This window comes from Somniosus microcephalus, chromosome 32 (assembly GCF_052327205.1).
Source record: "Somniosus microcephalus isolate GS21.2 chromosome 32, FLI_Smic_1.0, whole genome shotgun sequence".
In the NCBI taxonomy this organism is placed as follows: Eukaryota; Metazoa; Chordata; class Chondrichthyes; order Squaliformes; family Somniosidae; genus Somniosus; species Somniosus microcephalus.
In genome coordinates, this window is record NC_141018.1 from 25,422,751 (window position 1) to 25,444,339 (window position 21,589).

General features: G+C 45.0%; 1 protein-coding gene across 1 annotated transcript in view; it reads left to right on the forward strand.

Moving 5' to 3' along the window:
- Positions 1–584: 584 nt before the first annotated feature.
- The window catches only part of hcn4 (hyperpolarization activated cyclic nucleotide-gated potassium channel 4), a 398,010-nt gene continuing 377,005 nt past the window's right edge, over positions 585–21,589 (forward strand). The window contains exon 1 of the mRNA XM_085972020.1: positions 585–1,843. Within this exon, the coding sequence (XP_085828146.1) occupies positions 1,167–1,843 (677 nt within the window). The 5' untranslated portion in view covers positions 585–1,166. The remainder of the gene's footprint in view (positions 1,844–21,589) is intronic.

Sequence of the window (21,589 nt, forward strand, 5' to 3'; positions counted from 1 at the left end):
CTCCTCTCCAACCAAACACAACTGAACTGGCTCTGTTTGTGGGATCTTACAGTGTGTAAAATGGCTACCGTTCGCTTGCATAAGAGTCACTGCATTTCGAAGCAATTCATATGAAATGCTTTGAGACATTTCTGAGAATGCAAGCATTTTCCCCTTTTAAATGTCACTTAAAATTGCCCAGTATTATTGATTTCCTGTTATTTTATTTTTAGAACGCTACATGAAAGCACTTCAGATCCTCAGCTCAGAATCTCTCTTTCTTAAGGTTGTACTTTGTTACACGTCAACTAAGAACCACCATGCCTGCCCAGCACTAGTTAGCAATTGCAGTTGAGGCGACAGGAATGGCCAGACTGATTAAAAAAATTGCTCTCATTTGCCCCTAGTTGCTCTCCAAGTTAGCAACAACTCTGTAGTTTTGGGAGACGGCACCCCCCCCCCCCCCATATCCCTGTTAGCTGCGTCCTGGGGCTGTTGTAAAACCTGCTTCGCCAACAGAAGAATAACACCGGTCCCCTGTGGAACGGTGCCATCCTAGCTCAAAACACAGGTGGTGGGGGAGGAAGAGCCGCACATCAGGGTAGCTCCTATAGCAACCCAATGGATTGTATTTCCTTATTCAGCAGCAGCGAGCGAGCGAGCATATGGAAAGTGTGCAAGCAGCTGCCCTCGATTGCAAGAAGATTTCCCTTCCTTTTTTTTTGTTGCAATCCAATCATTGCTGAACAGGGGTGGAATCGGCTTCGCTCTGGGCTGATGCGCGCAGCCGTGCAAGGACTATTGGTGACCTGCTTTGTGTCTCCTTTGTAACCAAAGGCTGACAGTCTCTGGATTTTTTTCCAGCCCCCCCCCTCTCTCATTGTTGTTCTTCTTTTGTTTAATTTCTCTCTCGGGGCTCGCACGCCTTTGGATCCAGAAGCCCAGAATTCGAGATTAACCTCTTGCTTCTCAACTTAAAAGTAAAAAAAAAAATTAATAAAAGCAGCCATCAAAAGGGAGAGGAGGCCGGGTGGATGATACTGTTTTCTCAATGTCTCACGGTGTCTGGGGTGAGATGTGCCATGTAATCGAGATCCCCTGGTTGAGATGCCCGTGACAGTTTCTCCCTGCACACACACTGGATACTGGAGGAGAGGGAGAAGTTTGGGGCTCCGATTCGATCGGAAATGGACAAGCTCCCCCCTTCGATGCGGAAGAGGCTCTACAGCCTCCCTCAACAGATTGGGGCCAAAGCTAGCATCATGGACGAGGAAGAAGACGGCGACAAAGACACCGGCCGAAGGAGCATCAGAATGAAACCACTGCCATCACCTGCTGGGGGAGGCGCGAAGTGGGGTGGCGAGACCAAGGCAGGAGAAGGCACCAACATCATGGAGACAGATGTCAGCAAGACACTGAAGAGCAGCACCAACGGGGATTGCCGGCGCTTCCGAGGAAGTCTCTCCTCGATTGCCAGCAGGCACCTGCACGATCCTGATGTGGCAGAGGAGAAACGCCTGATCGTGCAAGGGGAGTCCACCCCGAGCGAGGACACCAACCTCGGCAGCGAGGGCTCGGGCTCCGACCAGAGCTGCCAGCAGCCAGGCACCAAGCAGCCGCCAGCATCGGAGCAGGAGCCCAACTCGGCTTCCCTCAAAGTGGACGGCGCCGAGCAGAGCACCCTGGACGACGAGCTACGAGCCAGCCAAGCCGGCTTCATGCAAAGGCAGTTTGGGGCCATGCTGCAACCCGGAGTCAACAAGTTCTCCCTGAGGATGTTTGGGAGCCAGAAGGCGGTGGAGAGGGAACAAGAGCGCGTCAAATCGGCTGGCTTTTGGATAGTTCACCCTTACAGTGACTTCAGGTACTGGTTTACTGTTTCCCTGTTTGCTCAGAGCAGGGCTGGCTAACGCTGCAAATAGTGCTTTCAATCACTTTAAAATTCTGCCCGTGCATCTCAATAAACGACCATCCCGCTCAAAATACCATTTAGAGGCGATTTATGCTGCACATTCCACATGTGTTCGCGATAGAAACAAGATATCCCGACACAAGAACAGGGAACCGAGGAAGTTTGAACTAAGGGAGTTACTGCGGACATAGTAAAACGATTCGGAAACAACTCACTAGAAGTGTAGGAATCTAATTTTAGAAGTTTTATTGGCTTATAAATAGTACTGGTTGCCAACACCCGTCCAGCACTAGAAACTCGGTCTACGGTTTTCTAAAAGCGCTGGGTAAGATTTAATGTACATGATTGGATGTTGTAAAACTCCGTGGATTCTGTGCAGACTGCGACCAGTCTACTGTGCATAACTAGAAATATAAATAGTGTTCCTTCTCTCTGAAATCACAAATATGTGAATTACACTTTTTACAATGCCAAATCACAATTCAGTGTCTAATGTTAATGATAGCTTGTTGTCGAAGCCTTGAAGCACCCATTTTAACACGCATACATATTCAGACACGAAGGTTTGAAGTTTCCGACCCGTGTGCCCCCTATGCAAAGGTCTCACACCATATGCCGTGGCAAAGTATAGTTTCATCATTTACTATCTGTGTTACTTCCGCGCGCACACATTTCTCGTATTCCCATTCACTGTACAAGGCAGAAAGTGAATCACAGGGAATCCTGTGCGATTAGAGGAGACAGGGAGGTGCGATTGCACCAAGGCAGTGCGATCCAGCGAACCTTACACATTCCGAAAGGTGGCACCTAGCCTCGGGTGGTGTGCGAGTTTGGACAAGTTCTTCGTTGCTGATAACACCTATAATCCTAAAGTGTGTTTCAAACCAAAAATGGGGAGGGGGAGGGGGAGGGGAGGACTGTGAAAACTCCATGAAGTCAAGGGTGCAAGGAATGGAACGGTGGCACTCCCCCCGTCCATTGCAACAATGCGAGTAAGTGGTGCTGGTTGGGCGGCCGCTGTCCCTGGTGCTGAAAGCTATCCTCGGTTGTTGCGCCTGTCGGGCTTGGTCCCGACAGCTTCAGGAACAGGCGTCTTCCAAACGCATGTGCTCGCAGCACCGTTATTTCCACTGTCGTGCGAAGTCATTCGAACAGAGCCTCCTTTTCTGAATTGAATGCAGACACTCCGCATGCCCTTTGGAACAGGCGGATTCAAGAAGCGCACTCCAACAGTTGCTAACAATGCTAAGTTAGAGTTCTAAAGCAAAAATGACCGGGTTGAGGGGAGGGAGGAAATCGCGGATTTAAACCTGGACGATGTGATCTGACTTATTTTTTTGTAGAGTTTAAGGTCTCCAAAGCTTAGCACCGTAGAACTTCAGCAACAGAAATCTGACACCCACATTTCATCCTCTCTATCTGTCTCTCTGTTGTTCTTTAATATGTACCGATAGTTTTAATTTCTCAGCAATTACCTGTTGATTATCACCTCAGGAACTTGCAGTGATGATAATCACAGCCCTTAATTGTTTTGCGTCTTTCCCCAATCCAATGTGCAAGGACATCTCGCTCCCACCGACCACCAAGGCACCGCGCCACTGCCTGCAAGACCTATGGGCAATATCTGCATCAGTTTTGCGGACGGGCGCATAGCAGCGATGACAAGACTGTAATCTTGTCCATGTGTTTAGATGACAGGATAAACCGCGGAAGCAAAGTGTCAATAATTTGTAACTGTCACCTGAACCCTGAGATGAGATTCCAGCCTTGATCGCTCCCATTATTCTGCCCAGTCCAGAAATAACACCGCGCCATATTCACACATGAACTCAATGCACTCAGGTGAAATTAAAGTGTCTGTAGAAATTAACCCATTTATCAACTATTCGCTTTAATTTCCTTATCTGTAAATACAAAAGTAATTGGTAAGTATCTCATTTATAAATTGGCTATATCAAATACACGGCGCAGTGACAATATACACCATGCTTAACACTCATTAACGAAATAGCAGAAGGAATACGATCACATTTAAGGCTCAGTCAGATATCTGATAGTGATCATTGCAATAACACAAAACAATGCCAACATTTTTGCGTATGAAATGCTTCTTAAAATGATTCCATTCCAAGCAGAAAATGCCACGACGAGCATTTCCTGCGAGGCTGGTCATCACCCTCTATTGCTCTTGTCACTCAGTCAACATCGCTTGTGGAGACATGCATCAGATCACATAGCCGGCCATTGGGATATCCTTAATCGATTTGTATAAAGTAATGGCTTCTGCGGATTATGTAGCGTAAAGGAATAACTAGTGTTTTAATTACATAATAGGCAGTACTACCTGGAATCATGATAGCGTCAGTAATACCATATCCTGGAAATATATTAAAGCTAAACTCAGGAGCCACGAAATCTGTTTCTGTTTCCACTGCCTTAGTCATATTTTACCCTGCTGTATTTGCATAACCCGGTACTGAGATGGTTGCAACTTAAATCTGATTAAGCTTCAAGTTATTACAAACTCAGTTAATGATTTTCCAAAAGTTGAAATCATGCTGAATGTCAACGCGTGATGCAGCTTTGCAACGTGTTGTGACAGCTCTCAGTGCAAAAATTCAACCACGCTCTATCCCAGCTGATTAAGGCTTAAATGCGCTGAGCAACATTGATTGTAATGAGTCACAGACAATATGAACGTGGTATATCTCATCACCTCCTCTTCATGTTTAATAAACTGCAGGGTGTAGTATGTGGGAAGCGCCAAGGTTTCATTGATGTAAGTGAGAAGCAGTTTTGGTTCACTCGTCCTGTGCATGTGAATGGAAAGGTTTCGGCGATCCATCTCGTTTCATTTAAGGAGCAAAATAAAACGGCAAGGCCTGTTTATACAATCTAGGCTGACGCTCCAGTGCTGAGGGAGTGCTGCACTGTCGGAGGTGCAGGGGAGTGTCCTGGCCCATATCTAACCCTCAATCAACATAACTAAAAACAGATTATCTGCTCATTACCTGTTTGTGGGAGCTTGCTGTGCACAAATTGGCTGCCGCATTTCCTATATTACAACAGTGACTACACTTTTAAAAGTACTTCATTGGCTGTAAAGGGCTTCGGGACATCTTGAGGTTGTGATAGGCGCTATAGAAATGTAAGTTGTTCTTCTTTCTTATTGGAGGGTGGCAAGGCAGCAGGTAATGGTAGGATACTGATTCAGATCCCTGATTCTACCTTGGCAATTTCCAGATCCCAACAATGAGAGGGGCAAGTATAAGAATCTGTGGAGATGTGATTTTATGCTGAAATAAAGGTTGGACTCTACCAACGGATTTGGGTCGAGATGGGGAAGAGCATTGGAGTGCAGGATTGGGGGATACAAATCCTCTTCTGAGGATGAGTGCAAGGATGATCTCAACTAGCATGTTAATTCAAGAATTAATTCAAATAAGCATTGAATAAGTGGGAGGATGTAAGCCCATCCAAGGCAAAATGAAGCACATTTTAAAATGTTAAATGTAAGAATAGAGTTGCCACGTTTGGAATATTGTACAGAATGGTTTGCAAAACTGATGTTATCAATGTTGAGTTGAGCATCAGCTTTTGTAATACATTTTCATTTAAAAATAAAATAACTTGTTAAAAATATTTCTGTCGATCATTACAGAGTAAAATGAACAATTCGTTGCTCACGATGCGGCCTCCTCTACATTGGGGAGACCAAACGCAGATTGGGTGACCGCTTCGTGGAACACCTCCGTTCAGTCCGTAAGGGTGACCTCGAGCTTCCGGTCGCCTGTCATTTTAATTCACCGCTCCATTCCCACTCGGACCTCACCGTCCTCGGCCTCTTGCATTGTTCCACGGAAGCTCAACGTAAACTCGAGGAACAGCACCTCATCTTCCGATTAGGCACTTTGCAGCCTTCCGGACTCAATATCGAGTTCAACAATTTCAGATCATAACCTCGGCCCCTATTACATTTTTACTTATATTTTTTTCCCACCCCTTTGTTTTGGCTCTTCCCTTTCCCCCCCCCTTTCCTTTTTTTCTCTCTCCCACATGGCAGCTGTTTCTCATCCTGCCAGTACACTTCACACCTAATCTGAGCCGTCTTTGTCTCCTCTGTCCTATTACCATCTCGTCTGGTTTTGAATACCTCTTAATGTCTCTTTACTTCTCTTTTGTTCTATCGCAGCCCTGCCTTCGATCTATTTTATTTCCTTTCCAGTTTTGAAAAAGGGTTCGCCCGAAACATCGACTTTTAATTTCTCTCCACGGCTGTTGCCTGGCCTGCTGAGTTTTTCCAGCATTTTCTGTTGTTATTTCGGATTTCCAGCATCTGCAGTATTTTGCTATCGTACCAAATAATAAGTGATGGAATGGCATCAATTAACAGGAATAGTGAGTTCTTAGTTTTATTCAGTGAGGACATCGACATATCATATTCAATGCTTGTAAAGGATGGTTTCCCTAGTTTTATATATTTATTTTATCACCAACTCTCCCCCTTCCTGTGCTGAATGCTTTAATTCCTTGCTGGGCCAGGATTCCATAGGCTCCAGTCATCCTCCAGTAGCTTATCCCAAGTAGCAATCATTCATATGTGAGCTTTGACAGTGTGCTTTAGCATGGTAAATCATGGGGACAGCGGTGCGGAGTTCGACACTGTCCTCACCCGACACCCGCAGACCCTCTGGATGAGGCTCAGAAGTGGGAACCCTGGTCAGTTTTCCCCTTGTTAACCAAGAGGCACTGAGGACAATTATAGCACTGCTACTGCCTCATAATCAGCGGAGTCAGCACCCAGCAAGGATCAAACCTGGGACCGTCTTGCTCCATATGGCTCAGCTACTCATAAGGCACCAGTTTATTTCAACTGCTGACCGCATCTAATAAGGCCGTACATGACTTTATTTTATAATGTAGACATGTCCTATTTCTTTTAACAATAGTGCAACAAATTTATCCCTCAATCAACATCTTCACCCAGAGAGTGGGGAACCTGTGGAATTCTCTACCACAGAAGGCAGTAGAGGTCAATTCATTAAATATATTCAAGAAGGAGTTGGATATATTTCTCAAGGCTAAAGGGATCAAGGGATATGGGGAAAAAGCGGGGACAGGGTACTGAATTTGGATGATCAGCCATGATCGCATTGAATGGCGGAGCAGGCTCGAAGGGCCGAATGGCCTACTCCTGCTCCTATCTTCTATGTTTCTATGTTTCTATGTAACTAAAGCAGCTTCTCACATCGCTGCTTGTGGGAGCTTGCTGTGCGCAAATTGGCTGCTGCGTTTCCCACATTACAACAGTGACTGCACTTCAAAAGTACTTCATTGGCTGTAAAGCGCTTTGGGATGTCTGGTGGTCATGAAAGGCGCTATAGAAATGCAAGTCTTTCTTTTATTCATGCTGTTTAAATGTATATACTTATCACCAAGTATTTTCCAGAATATGCTATTTGTGCAGAAACATTTTAAAATATTAAAAAAATAACTGTCCCCAGCTTTCAGTACTAGAATACTTAAAGAGAATAATAAGACACAAATACATTTCTGGAAAGTCAGTCAATGCACTTATTCTCACTCCGGGAACAGTAAAATGCGATGGATTCAGCTTATTGCTGCCTCTCTTACCATCATGCTCACTGACTTTTTCTTTTAGTTATACGGTGTGGTATTAGCAGTTTTGTCCAGATTTTCCTGCTGTAGGTGTTCCTGTGCCATGCTGCATCCCCGGCAGCGAGGGCAAGCAGGTAGACATTTGAGCTTTTGCCAGTGCTCCTCTGGAACTCGCCAGTAGCCGGTCTGCAAGAATTTCCCAGGGTGAGTCTCCCTTCCCAACAGTGTGCCTGAAATTGGGAACTTGCTCCCTGGGAAACCTCAGGAATGAGCCTTGTTAATCCAGCTATAAACTGCTATGGAGAGGCTTATATACAGAGAGGAATCAGTGTACTTGTACATAAAGAGGGAGACATAGGGGGAAAAATTCGGTATCGCCCCATTTGGGGCGCTGTTATCGGCCGTGCGCAAAGTTCAGCGCCTGGCACTAATTATCACCTCTGACGGCAAACTTGGCTTTTATCACCCCCTGGAGGTGATTGGAGCACTAAATCAGGCACTTCACACCTGTCTTAAGGCGCAAACGCCAAAGAGTGAGGCGTTACCTCAGAGCGCTGGTGAAGCAAGGAAGGGCAAATGCACTACAATGTGGATAAATGTGAGGTTATCCACTTTGGTGGCAAAAACAGGAAGGCAGATTATTATTTGAATGGCAATAGATTGGGAGAAGGGGAAGTGCAACGAGACCTGGGTGTTATTGTGCACCAGTCGCTGAAGGTAAGCATGCAGGTGCAGCAGGCGGTTAAGAAGGCAAATGGTATGTTGGCCTTCAAGAGGGTTTGAGTACAGGAACAAGGATGTCTTGCTACAGTTGTACAGGGCCTTGGTGAGGCCGCACCTTGAGTATTGTGTGCAGTTTTGGTCGCCTTACCTGAGGAAGGACATTCTTGCCATGGAAGGAGTGCAGCGAAGATTCACCAGGCTGATACCTGGGATGGCAGGAATGACGTATGAGGAGAGATTGTGTTGATTGGGCTTATACTCACTGGAGTCTAGAAGATTGAGAGAGGATCTCATTGAAACCTATAAAATTCTGTCAGGCCTGGACAGACTAGATGCAGGAAGGATGTTTCTGATGGCCGGGGAGTCCAGAACCAGGGGTCATAGTCTAAGGATAAGGGGTAAGCCATTTAGGACTGAAATGAGGAGGAATTTCTTCACCCAGAGAGTGGTGAACCTGTGGAATTCTCTGCCACAGAGGGCAGTGGAGGCCAGTTCATTAAATATATTCAAGAAAGAGTTGGATATATTTCTTAAGGCTAAAGGGATCAAGGGATATGGGGAGAAGGCAGGGACAGGGTACTGAATTTGGATGATCAGCCATGATCTCATTGAATGGCAGAACAGGCTCGAAGGGCCAAATGGCCTACTCCTGCTCCTATCTTCTATGTTTCTATGTTTCTAAATCAAAATAAACCTGCAAAGTGCTGCTCAGTACCCAAAACTCCTTCACACAGCGTTGAATCTCTCCAGAAGTCTCTCTCTCTCTCTCTCTCTCTCTCTCAGAATGCGTGGTGCAAAAATGTCACCGACAAAAAAAGGCATTAAATAGCACTCCCCTAGTCCCTTTCTGACAGTATAACGCTCCCCTCAACCTGTCGTTGCTAACGGCAGGCGGTAAGGCAGGGGGCGCCACTGGGGTGCTAACGGGGCGTTGCGCACTCAAATGACGTCACAATCTGTCGGCGCAGGAGATTGTGGCGGAAGTGTTTAGCGCCACCACAAAATGTCTAGTTAATTTTGCGAGCGTCACAAACATCGCCGTGCCCAGGCGCTAGTTGCTTTGCGCCCCAACTGGCGCCCTCCTAAGGCGCTAACGGGAGGCGCAAACAACTGAATTTTCCCCCCCATAAACTCCCACTAATTGGCAATCAGATGCGTTCGTCCGTCAATATACCTATCACATTTTATCGGCTCAAAGCTGTCCTCTGTTTTTTAAAATTGATAGTTGAGCAACCTCTGGTGTTTGTTTTACAATACAGAGGGCAGCATGGGCCATTCTGTGCAACTGTTGTAAACAACATAAATTCATTCCGCTGGTTCATTTCAGATCCCCAGCAGTAACAGTGCTGACTGAGAGAAATAACATTCATTAGAACTGTAAAGTTATTGGAACAGATGCATTATGATGGCGCTTTAGTCCACTTGTAGTCAATAATATGTGGCAGCAAGGCAACTGAGAATGGGGGCCTTAGAGTATAACTTGTGACACTGAACAAATAACAGACCATGATTGATAACATAGCTAATGGATGTTTTTGTTGATGTGGAAAGTTAGATTGATGGTGTTTGTGTGTAAGCAGCTCTTACATTGTATTTCCCAATGCCTAGCAGAGATGTCACTTCCCCAGTCACAGCATGTTATTATGCCAGTAAAAATCTACGGTGGCAATAACTACAGTAAAGAAATTATTAAAATTATGATTGGAGTTTATAAATGTGGTTCAGACATTGTTCTCCCCCGCCCCCAGCCCACTCTTTTGCCGATTATTTTATTCTCCCTCTCTTGGTTACCTGGCCGATTATTCCCTTACTGAGATGGTGAGCAGGTGAGCTACGGTGAGACTGTTGCCAGTGATGCTCTTGGGCTGGCCACTTCAGTTCTCTTGCCCCCATTGCAGGGGAAATGCCAAGCCTTTCTAGACATCTGTCCCAGTTCAAATCAAGAATTTTTCATGCGGTTGACACAAGTATTTGTTGCTTTTTGCACGGGGCAGCAGTTTTGCCCAAGCTGAATTGCACAGAAAGTGAAGGAGGGAAGGCTGGCCAGGAGAGCTTTGGAAATCGTCAAATCTGGAACTGACAAAGGCATGGGCATGGGCGTAAGCAGTAGATGGGCAGAGGACGGCAGTGTTACGGAGGTGGAAGTAGGCGGTCTTTGTGATGGCGTGGACATGGGGTCAGATGTTCAGCTCAGGGTCGAATAGGATGCCAAGATTGCGAAGCAACTAGTTTAGATTGAGACAGTGGCCAGGGAGGATGATGGAATTGGTGGCCAGGGTACATGAGTTTGTGGCAAGGAGGCGACGGCAATAGCCTTGGCCTTCCCAATGTTTAGATGGAGGAAATTGCGTTCCATACCAGACTGGATGTCAGACAAGCAGTCTGAGAACACCGAGGCAATGGAGGGTTGAGAGAGGTGGTGGAGAGGTAGAGCCAGGTATCTTCTGCATACATGTGGAAGCTGACCAGAGAAGGTTCACCAGGTTGATTCCGGAGATGAAGGGGTTGTCTTATGAGGAAAGGTTGAGCAGGTTGGGCCTATACTCATTGGAGTTTAGAAGAATGAGAGGTGATCTTATTGAAACATATAAGATTCTGAGGGGGCTTGACAGGGTAGATGCTAAGAGGATGTTTCCCCTCGTGGGGAATCTAGAACTAGGGGGCATAGTTTCAGAATAATGCGTGGCGCATTTAAAACGGAAATGAGGAGGAATTTCTTCTCTCTGAGGGTCGTGAATCTTTGGAATTCTCTACCCCAGAGAGCTGTGGAGGCGGAGTCATTGAATATATTCAAGGCAGAGATAGACAGATTTTTGAAAAACAGGGGAGTCAAAGGTTATGGGGAGCGGGCTGGAAAATGGAGTTGATGCCAAGATCAGATCAGCCATGATCTTATTGCATGGTGAAGCAGGCTCGAGGGGCCGAATGGCCAACTCCTGCTCCTATTTCTTATGTTCTTATGACTCATCTGCAGATGAGAACTCATATAACTCCCTGATCAGTAAATTTGCCTGTGGCACTCAAATTATTTCCTGTGCTTTCTATTCTACCTGCAAACCTTACCTTCTGTGCTGCACAACATCTTGAGAGAAGAGCTCTTATTGCCGGGACTCTATTCTAATTGTCAGGAGGTATGTACAAGTGACTGGGGAATCTCCTTTCTTCCCCATTGAGGGGGGAGGGGGGCTTCACCTCCAACCAGCATCTCCCGCAATGGTACAACTTAATGGGAAAAATACTGTACAGTGAATCAACCGGTACAGTTTCCCATTGAACTGTGCCATTGTGGAAAGTGCAGGACAGAGGGATCACACCTAAACCCTGCAGCTCTGCTGTCCCTGTTAAAAATCCCCTTCTGAAGAATTTCTAATTTACATCCATAGGAATGGATGCACATGTGCAAAATTCTTGTTTACAAAAGTCAACAATAAGACAATTTAATATTTTATTTGTGACTAATGAGTTGACTTTACCTGTTACATAATTAATGTGTTTAGAGCAGAATTCTTAATGTGAAAACTGATGGGCACTAATGTCAAAAGAGTAATCTGTAGAGGCATATTATGTTATTGTAATATAATTATTTTACCAATTGTGCGATACTATTTTTCTCTTTGTGTACATATTTGCTTATAATAGTTTATTGAAATCATTTTTCTTTTGACCTTAAATACCAAGGAGAACACATCCCTATGTTTGTTCTAAACACGTATATTTTGTAAACTCACCATTATGATTCTCATCGACAAAATGACTAATAATTAAGCTGCAGTTTGACCGTCAAATTTACTTTCCACCAACCATTATTTCTTAAAATGTTAGTATTACAGAATTCAAAAAACTGCTAAACCGTAGAATGGTCTTTTTGTTTAGTCTGAAGAAAGTGGAAAATCTCTCTGTTTAGTACTAACTCTTAATGGTCGTGTGTATTTGCAACACCAAAGGTCTGATTGGTCCCCTTGGATGACAAGACCAGATTTCTGATTGGTCCCCTTGGAGGCAAGACACATCCAGCAGTTTGTCTGGAATGTGTAATTAGACCCTGCCTACCAACAAATTCCTGACCTGCTCCCACCCCCGGTTCCTGACCATCTCCCCCCGAGTTCCTGACCTCCCCCACCCCCCCCTGAGTTTCTGATGTTCTCCCCCACAATAAGTTCCTGACCTTCTCTCACCCCCCCGCCCGAGTTCCTGACCTTCGCCTTACAGGTAAAATCAATCTCCCTGGGTGAGCGATCTTTCTTATTTCACACATTCTGATGCTAAAATAAATGTTAAACTTACAAGAATAAATCTACTCAAATGTCAAAATAGATTTATCTCTGTAATATTAACTATGTACTACCAATATAAACACAAAATATAACTTGAAATATGAATAAACCATCCTGACCACTTTTACTTGTTGACACCCAGTTATTCTATTCTACTAATTCTCTTTGCCTCATCTTATCGTCCCTCAAACATAGCTTTTATTTTAACTTCGCTCTTTATCAAAATAATTTACAGTATTCCAACTATTCTAAAAGTTTCCCATTATCTTTAAAGTATTGCCATTTTTCTGCTTAACGTCTCATCTCTTGTCCCCATTCTCTCTTTATTTATCTCTCTCTCATTCTCTTCCAGTAGTATTATTTTAACAAAAACATGAGATGCAAAAAAATGTTCATCCAATAAAATGAATAACAATATTTAATGGTGTGGTAGTGAACAGCACATGGGATGGCTGTTGGTGAGTTATGAGATTGTCAATCAGTCTTGACATTCTGCTTTGTATTTCTAGGCATTCATTACCTTTTGAGAATGACAACATTTAATTTTAATCTTGTGACTCTAAACTCCATGTATTATCCGATTTATATTGTATTGAACCACTCCTATTGTTATGTACCATATACAAACCTGCAAAATACAGAAATACTACACCAAGCCAAATGCAAATTAAATTCAGATATTTGTACGTACATTTCTTTTCAACGCCTCTCCACCGTCGTCCAGCTGGGTGGGACTGCACCCGCCTGGTTCCATTCTTATCTATCTAATCGTAGCCAGCGAATCACCTGCAATGGCTTCTCTTCCCGCTCCCGCATCGTTACCTCTGGTGTCCCCCAAAGATCTATCCTTGGCCCCCCTCCTGTTTCTCATCTGCATGTTGCCCCTTGCTGATATCATCCGAAAACACAGCATCAGTTTCTACATGTACGCTGACGACACCCAGCTCTACCTCACTACCTCTTCTCTCGACCCCTCCATGGTGTCTAAATTGTCAGACTGCTTGTCCGACATCCAGTTCTGGATGAGCAGAAATTTTCTCTAATTAAATATTGGGAAAACCGAAGCCATTGTTTTCGGTCCCTGCCACAAACTCCGTTCCCTAGCCATTGACTCCATCCCTCTCCCTAACATCTGTCTGAGGCTGAACCACACTGTTCACAACCTCGATGTCATATTTGACCCTGAAATGAGCTTCCGACCACATATCTGCAGCATAACAAAGACCGCCTATTTCCACCTCCGTAACACCGCCCGTCTCCGCCCTTGCCTCAGCTCATCCACTGCTGCAACCCTCACCCATGCCTTTGTTACCTCTAGACTTGACTATTCCAACGCACTCCTGCCTGGCCTCCCACATTCTACCCTACGTAAACTTGAGGTCATCCAAAGCTCAGCTGCTCAAGTCCTAACTCGCACCAAGTCCCGTTCGCCCATCACCCCTGTGCTCGCTGACCTACATTGGCTCCTGGTTAAGCAGCGCCTCAATTTCAAAATTCTCATCCTTGTTTTCAAATCCCTCCATGGCCTTGCCCCTTCCCTATCTCTGTAATCTCCTTCAACCTCACAACCCCCCCCCGAGATATCTGTGCTCCTCTAATTCTGCCCTCTTGAGCATCCCTGATTATAATCGCTCAACCATTGGTGGCCGTGCCTTCTGTTGCCTGGGCCCTAAGCTCTGGAATTCCCTGCCTAAACCTCTCCGCCTCGCTACCTCTCGTTCCTCCTTTTAAGATGCTCCTTAAAACCGACCTCTTTGACCAAGCTTTTGGTCACCTGCCCTAATTTCCCCTTATGTGGCTCAGTGTCAAATTTTTTGTCTTAAAATACTCCTGTGAAGTGCCTTGGGATGTTTTACTACATTAAAGGCGCTATATAAATACAAGTTGTTGTTGTTCAGTTAGGGGCTACATTCCTCCCTTCTGCCAAAAGCATCATCTTCTTTAATGAATTATCATCGTGAGCAGAAAAGTGCAGAAAGCTCCTACTCCAAGTCATCACACACAATAATCTCGCAGTGTCTCATGAGATTCCTTGCTCCGCATCACAGTATCTTTGTGACTTCCCTTGCGGCCCTCGTCACAATTATCCACTCACTTGTGAACATCCAAATAGGCATAAAAATACTCAGCTGATGTATAAATGTTTGTTTGTAAACAGTGGACTAATGCAAAGCTTTGACAGGAAAAGGGATATTAGTCAGATGATCAGACCGTACATTGTACTGCGCTCAAGTGCGACATAAAAATGATGCGGCAGCTCTTGGTCTGATTAAAATATTTTGGGATGTCTTTTGAAATTACGGTGGTGGGAAAAGATCTCTGCATTGTTATTTTTATGTAAAGCTAAACATTTGAGAGCATAAGTTAAGTAGATCGACAGTTACAGAAAGAGAAAAGCACAATGTTTTTGCATCTGTGAGCAATGCCACCGAAGATCAAATAGTGTTTTCAAAGCTTTGCAGTTTCAGCGGAAGGGAGAGGGTGCTGATCAACAGAAAGAAACACTTTTACAGTTTGGGCCTGTTCCCCAGTTCTTTTCCGTGTGCTTTGCAGTCACACTCTAGTTTTCATAAGCAGACCAATTCTCTCATGAACTGAGTCTTTACTGACTGCCAGGTATGGCTTAGCATGCCCAGTTTAGCAATTTACTCCAACTAACCCCTAATCGTGGGTATAGCGCTCACTGGAGAATACATGGAATGGCCACCAAATAGTCCCATTCCCTCAGAGCACAATTTTTTTTCATTCATTTATGGGATGTGGGCATCACTGGCAAGGCCAGCATTTATTGCCCATCCCTAATTGCCCTTGAGAAGGTGGTGAGCTGCCTTCTTGAACCACTGCAGTCCATGTGGTGAAGGTACTCCCACAGTGCTGTTAGATAGGGAGCTATTATGTTTTGTAGTGGTTAGTTACAACTGAGTGGCTTGCTAGGCCATTTCAGAGGGCAGTTAAGAGTCAACCACATTGCTGTGGGTCTGGAGTCACATATAGGCTAGAACGGGTAAGGACAGCAGATTTCCTTCCCTAAAGGACATTAGTGAACCAGATGAGTTTTTACAACAATCCGATAGTTTCATTGTTACCATTACTGATGCTAGCTTTTTATTCCAGATTTATTTAATTATCTGAATTTAAATTCCCCAGCTGCCGTGGTGGGAACTCACGTCTCAGGGTCATTAGTCCAGGCCGCTGGATTACTAGCCCAGTGACATTACCACTATGCTACCATTACCACAAAATAAGCTTCAAGAGAGCAATGTGCACAAGCTACTCCAACTTGTGAAGATTTACTTATGGGTGGAATAACATACAGAAGAAAAGAGACATACAAGTTTGAGTGCAATAACCAATCTTACACGATCTGTGAACAAGCAGGACAAAAGTGTCAGAGATCTTTGCACTTCTTTTCAACAGGTTCTTCACAGTAATGGCGATCATAGCAAGCGATATCTCCCACAGTTGCTATTCACACACCGGGTGTGTGAAGGAATAAGCAATATACCTATTCAGAAAAATATACCATTCTATAAAAGAATTATGACTTTATTAAAACATGACAAACTGGGCTTGAAAATCTAAAAACCTAACAATGGAAAAGCGGTAAACAGCATACAGGCTAATGAGATAAGATAAGTTGTTGACACTGAATCAATAGCCTTATTGAAACAGGAGGTTGGAGGTTCCTGATAGTCTGAAGCCTGGGAAAGAACACAATGGTATACCCTGTTAAGGTGTTTTAAATTACGCTTTAGAAAGAATCACATAAAATTAAAGAAACATATGCCTTCGTAAAAATGACATCAAATGAAACATGGAAGACACAAGTCTGTGTTACAACCAGCTGAGGTGACTTAAGAATTGCATAGAAGACTTTGGTAAGAATGACATCAAATAGATGCACCTGCTCCACACCGTTTTTTATGATAAGCTTCAAACACCTAAGGGTAGAGACATAATTCTTAATGCTACAAGCTGAACGAACTGTAAAAATAGCAGGGGTCAACAGAAAAATGACTAGAGATAATTAGCTTACATCAGCAGAAAACTTCAAAGGAAATACCACTGAGAGGGTATAAAAATTGAACTTTCAAATGGGAAGATAGTCTCGCTGTAAAGGGGCAAAGCGATTCTCAGGCTTCAGAGGCAAGCTCTGTAAGTCTTCATCTCTTTTTGTATCTTGGGGATCAAGGTATTGTATTTGATTTTGGTGGATATCCTGGAATAAACTAAGAACTGTAAAACTAGCAAAGTTAAGATTTGAGAATAAGGATCTCTGATAATAGACTTGTAAGATTTCTGTTTTTGGAACTGTTAATGTTGCGATTGAATCACCAACTGTAAATTACATGTCGGTTCTTTAATAAATCTATATACTTTTAGAATTGTCTCACATAGTACTTCTGTATCAAACTCGCAAACTCAATCTCTGTACACTCTTTTTGGTGAGGAGTTGCAGAATTCTTGGGGAGTTTTCCGGACCCCCATAATATCCAGAATGTTACAGTCTAGCTAAACTTATTAAAAGTGCTATCTGGAGGATGGTAACATCTTCAGGTTGTTCTTTTCCTTTAGGGAGAGATAGTCCGGACCTTTAGACCCAATTAAGCGTCTTTAGGATAAGGCTAACTCAAACTTTAGTTGAAAGTGAACATCTGGGGAATATGCCTGATCCGGGGTAGCCCTAAAGGGGCTAGGACTAGTAATTATCCTTTCAGGTGAAGGCTAGGCATCATACAAAGACCTCAGACCATGAGACCAGCCCTGGATTACTGTCTTTTATATAAATGCAGACCCTTTTTTGAAGATTAATCTCAACAAACACAGATGCCAGCAACCCACCCATTAGTAGTCCGGCAAACAAGTATCATTGGAGTGCTTTTCACAATTTCCCACTCGCAATGGTTCTTGACACCAGATGAAAGAGGAAACTACATCTTGCAGCACCCCAGGAGGGAGGCTAGTACCGTTTTCAATTAGGCAAAATGAGCTCTCTAGCCGTGAGCTAGACAATGTGAAATTGGCATGCGGCCACAGGACAAAGAGTTCCTAACACAAAGACCTAAGTCATTTTTTTTAAAAATGTCAGATATGCTTTATCCAACTAAAATCACAAAGTGAAGGCAGAAAATCCAATTTCCATTAATAAAAAATATGATTTCCAACCAACAAAACTACGCCTTTCTTGTGCCTCTTTTGAAGCACCGTTGTAAATATGATATGGTTATGTTTCAAAAAAGAAAAAAAATATATTCATTTAGAATTTTGCAATTCAACTATTCTGGTAACTCGAGCTAAAAGAGCAATATTAATTTTTTTTGCTCAATTTAAGAATCTGCAACTTAAACTTCAGCATTTCCACTGCACGTGGGAGTGAGCACACCTCCCAACTGCCCTATCATGTTCGGGACATGCTAACGTTACACAGCACCAGTAAAGAAACCAGCAGCAGCAGCATGCAAGGGCCCCCAAGCTGGCAAAATCAGCAGCAACGACAGTTCCACCCTTTCAACACTATGGAGGCGGGACTGCTGCTTGTCGGGTTTCAGTCCCGCCTCCATCGACTTGTGGTCAACCCACGCTATTTTCCCTTGATTGACCTTGTTAGGACCGCTCAGCGGGCTTAGCAGGCCAATTAAGAGGATGTCAGTTACAGAGAACGTCAGCGTATGAGAAGCTGTCAAACACTGACTGTTATAAATCTCATCATCATGAAGAAACGACTCATGAAATAACACTGGACGGCCAGCTGGTGGCGCCGTCCAAGGAGTATAAATACTCGGGCGTGGGCCTAGCTTGCTCAGGGACATTTTGTAAGACAGGAACTAGTGAAGGACAACTAGACCTCCAAGTTTCGAAACAAGTTGATTAAAGCCTTGCTTTATACTCGAACCAAGTGTGTAGTGAGTTTTATTATGTCACTGACATTCTCTGTTGTTTGGTGAGTTCTTGTACTCAAGGCTCACCAAACCTCTTTTGTGAGCAGAAAGCAGATGACTGTTGCATCGGAGAATGCAGCGGCCATTCTGTCATCTTTGCCGTGGAGATGCTGGAGCCTCCGCATCCCCAACGATTGAAGCCTGCAGGAAGAAACAGAGGTAAGGGAACTTTTTCTATCACTTTTCACTCACCTCACATACTCACCTCTCCACACTTGCACCCATCACTCACCCCCACAGCACACTTTTGGACCCCGCAGACCCCCGTAGACTCACTGCTCACCTCGCTAACCCCGGCGGGGTTTCCCGACGTCGGGAAGCCCGCACCTCTGCTGGAAAAATGGGGATAATCCTCTCAACTGCCTGTTAACTACCTGTTAACGTGCAGTTAAGTGGCTGTAATCCCCTTCCCGCCTTCAGGGGACGTGTCCCGGCGTGGGTCGGGTACCCGGCTCCTGGGAAGATGGCACGCAGGCGGGTTATGGGGCGGGATGGGCACCCGCCCCCAGATTCTGCCATTTTCCCGGCAGTCCCACCTCCAAACCTGCCTCCCCAGGGCTGGCAAAATCGCCCCCTTTGTGAGTTACGGAGAATGGTGTGCATGAGCGCGGCCCACCCTCGAGCCAGTTTGAAAATTAGTGCCACGACAGTTAAAAATAAATAGATTACAGAATGGGCACTCCCACTAAAGCAGATTATCTGGTCAATATCACATTGCTGCTTGTGGGAGCTTGCTGTGCGCAAATTGGCTGCCGCGTTTCCTACATTACGACAGTGACTCCACTTCAAAAGCACTTCGTTGGCTGTAAAGCGCTTTGGGACGTCCTGAGGTCGTGAACGGCGCTATATAAATGCGTATATATTTTTTTGTAGTTTAAATAATTGCTCCCCTCCAGGTTGTCTGGTCTCATTTTGTGATTGCCAGCTCATGGTATATGCATATGTTGTCTTTCGCAGCCAGTTTTGGTTGGTGTGAAGTTCAGTTTGAATTTTGCTTTTGTTATTATCATTGGTACAAACTTGTGAATCGCATCTATTCATATTTTCATTCATTGAGTCTTATAGCTGTTGTAATACCAACCCAAATATAGATTTAATAAGTGGAGTCAAGAAAGAAAGAAAACTGAAAATTCTGGAATTCTGAAATGTAAACAGAAATTTTGAAAATACGCAGCAGGTTAGCCAATATCTAAAAGGGGAAGAAAGGTTAACAATGTTTTGAATAGGACCATTCATCAAAACTGACTTCTGATGAATAAGTTCGGGAAAAAAAATACTGCTTTGAGTCATCTGAAAAGCATTATGCTCTTTCCTTGGACTCTCTTTCGTTCTGAGTGCAGCAAAATATATTCTATGGCTTTTTGAATAAAGATAAGAGCTAATCCCAAGGGGATTCCTCTGTCTCATGAGCCTCCTTGACTGACTCTGCATATTTACAGATCTCTCATTATTATTGGAATAGCCTGCATCAGATTGAGAACCGCTGCATGTAAAATCACCCGATACATCCAGATGAAATCACGGTGTCTAGTTAATGCCTTCAGTGCTCAAAACAAACTCATTATTGTTTCCTGTCCTCTGTTATTTTACAGTTTAATTTGCGTTGCCGAAATTTGATTGACGGTTCACTTGATTGATGGTTCAGTCGTGCAGTACGTGTTGCACAGCTTGTGCTGTATTTACAGGGGGTGCATTGTATTTACAGGGGGCGCACTGTATTTACAGGGGGCTGCGGTGTATTTACAGGGGCTGCGGTGTATTTACAGGGGGCGCGCTGTATTTACAGGGGGGCGCGCTGTATTTACAGGGGGCGCGCTGTATTTACAGGGGGTGTGCTGTATTTACAGGGGGTGCGCTGTATATACAGGGGCTGCACTGTATTTACAGGAGGTGCGCTGTATTTACGGGGGTGCGCTGTATTTACAGGGGGTGCGCTGTATTTACGGGGGTGTGCTGTATTTACAGGGGGTGCGCTGTATTTACAGGGGGCGTGCTGTATGTACAGGGGGCGCGCTGTATTTATGGGGGTGCGCTGTATTTACAGGAGGTGCACTGTATTTACAGGGGGTGCGCTGTATATACAGGGGCTGTGCTGTATTTACAGGGGACGCGCTGTATTTACGGGGGTGCGCTGTATTTACAGGAGGTGCACTGTATTTACAGGGGGTGCGCTGTATTTACAGGAGGTGCACTGTATTTACAGGGGGCGCACTGTATATACAGGGGCTGCGCTGTATTTACGGGGGGTGCGCTGTATTTACAGGAGGTGCACTGTATTTACAGGGGGCGCGCTGTATTTACAGGGGGGTGCGCTGTATTTACAGGGGGCACGCTGTATTTACAGGGGGTGCGCTGTATTTACAGGGACTGTGCTGTATTTACAGGGGGTGCGCTGTATTTACAGGGGGCGCGCTGTATATACAGGGGCTGCGCTGTATTTACAGGGGGCGTGCTGTATTTACAAGGGGCGCGCTGTATTTACAGGGGGCGCGCTGTATTTACAGGGGGCACGCTGTATTTACAGGGGGCACGCTGTATTTACAGGGGGCGCGCTGTATTTACAGGAGGCGCGCTGTATTTACAGGGGGCGCGCTGTATTTACAGGGGGCGCGTTGTATTTACAGGGGGCGCGGTGTATTTACAGGGGGCGCGGTGTATTTACAGGGGGCGCAGTGTATTTACAGGGGGTGCGCCGTATTTACAGGGGGCGCGGTGTATTTACAGGGGGCGCGGTGTATTTACAGGGGGCGCGGTGTATTTACAGGGGGCGCGCTGTATTTACAGGGGGCACGGTGTATTTACAGGGGGCGCGCTGTATTTACAGGGGGCGCGGTGTATTTACAGGGGGCGCGGTGTATTTACAGGGGGCGCGGTGTATTTACAGGGGGTGCGGTGTATTTACAGGGGGCGCGGTGTATTTACAGGGGTGCGCTGTATTTACAGGGGCCGCGGTGTATTTACAGGGGGCGCGCTGTATTTACAGGGGTTGCGCTGTATTTACAGGGGGGTGCGCTGTATTTACAGAGGCTGTGCGTTACAGGGTTTTCGATCTCAGCCTTGAAAATTTCAATTGACCCAGCATCCACTGCCTTTCGCTGAGCGCGTTCCAGATTTCCACGACCCTTTGTGCGATAGAGTGCTTC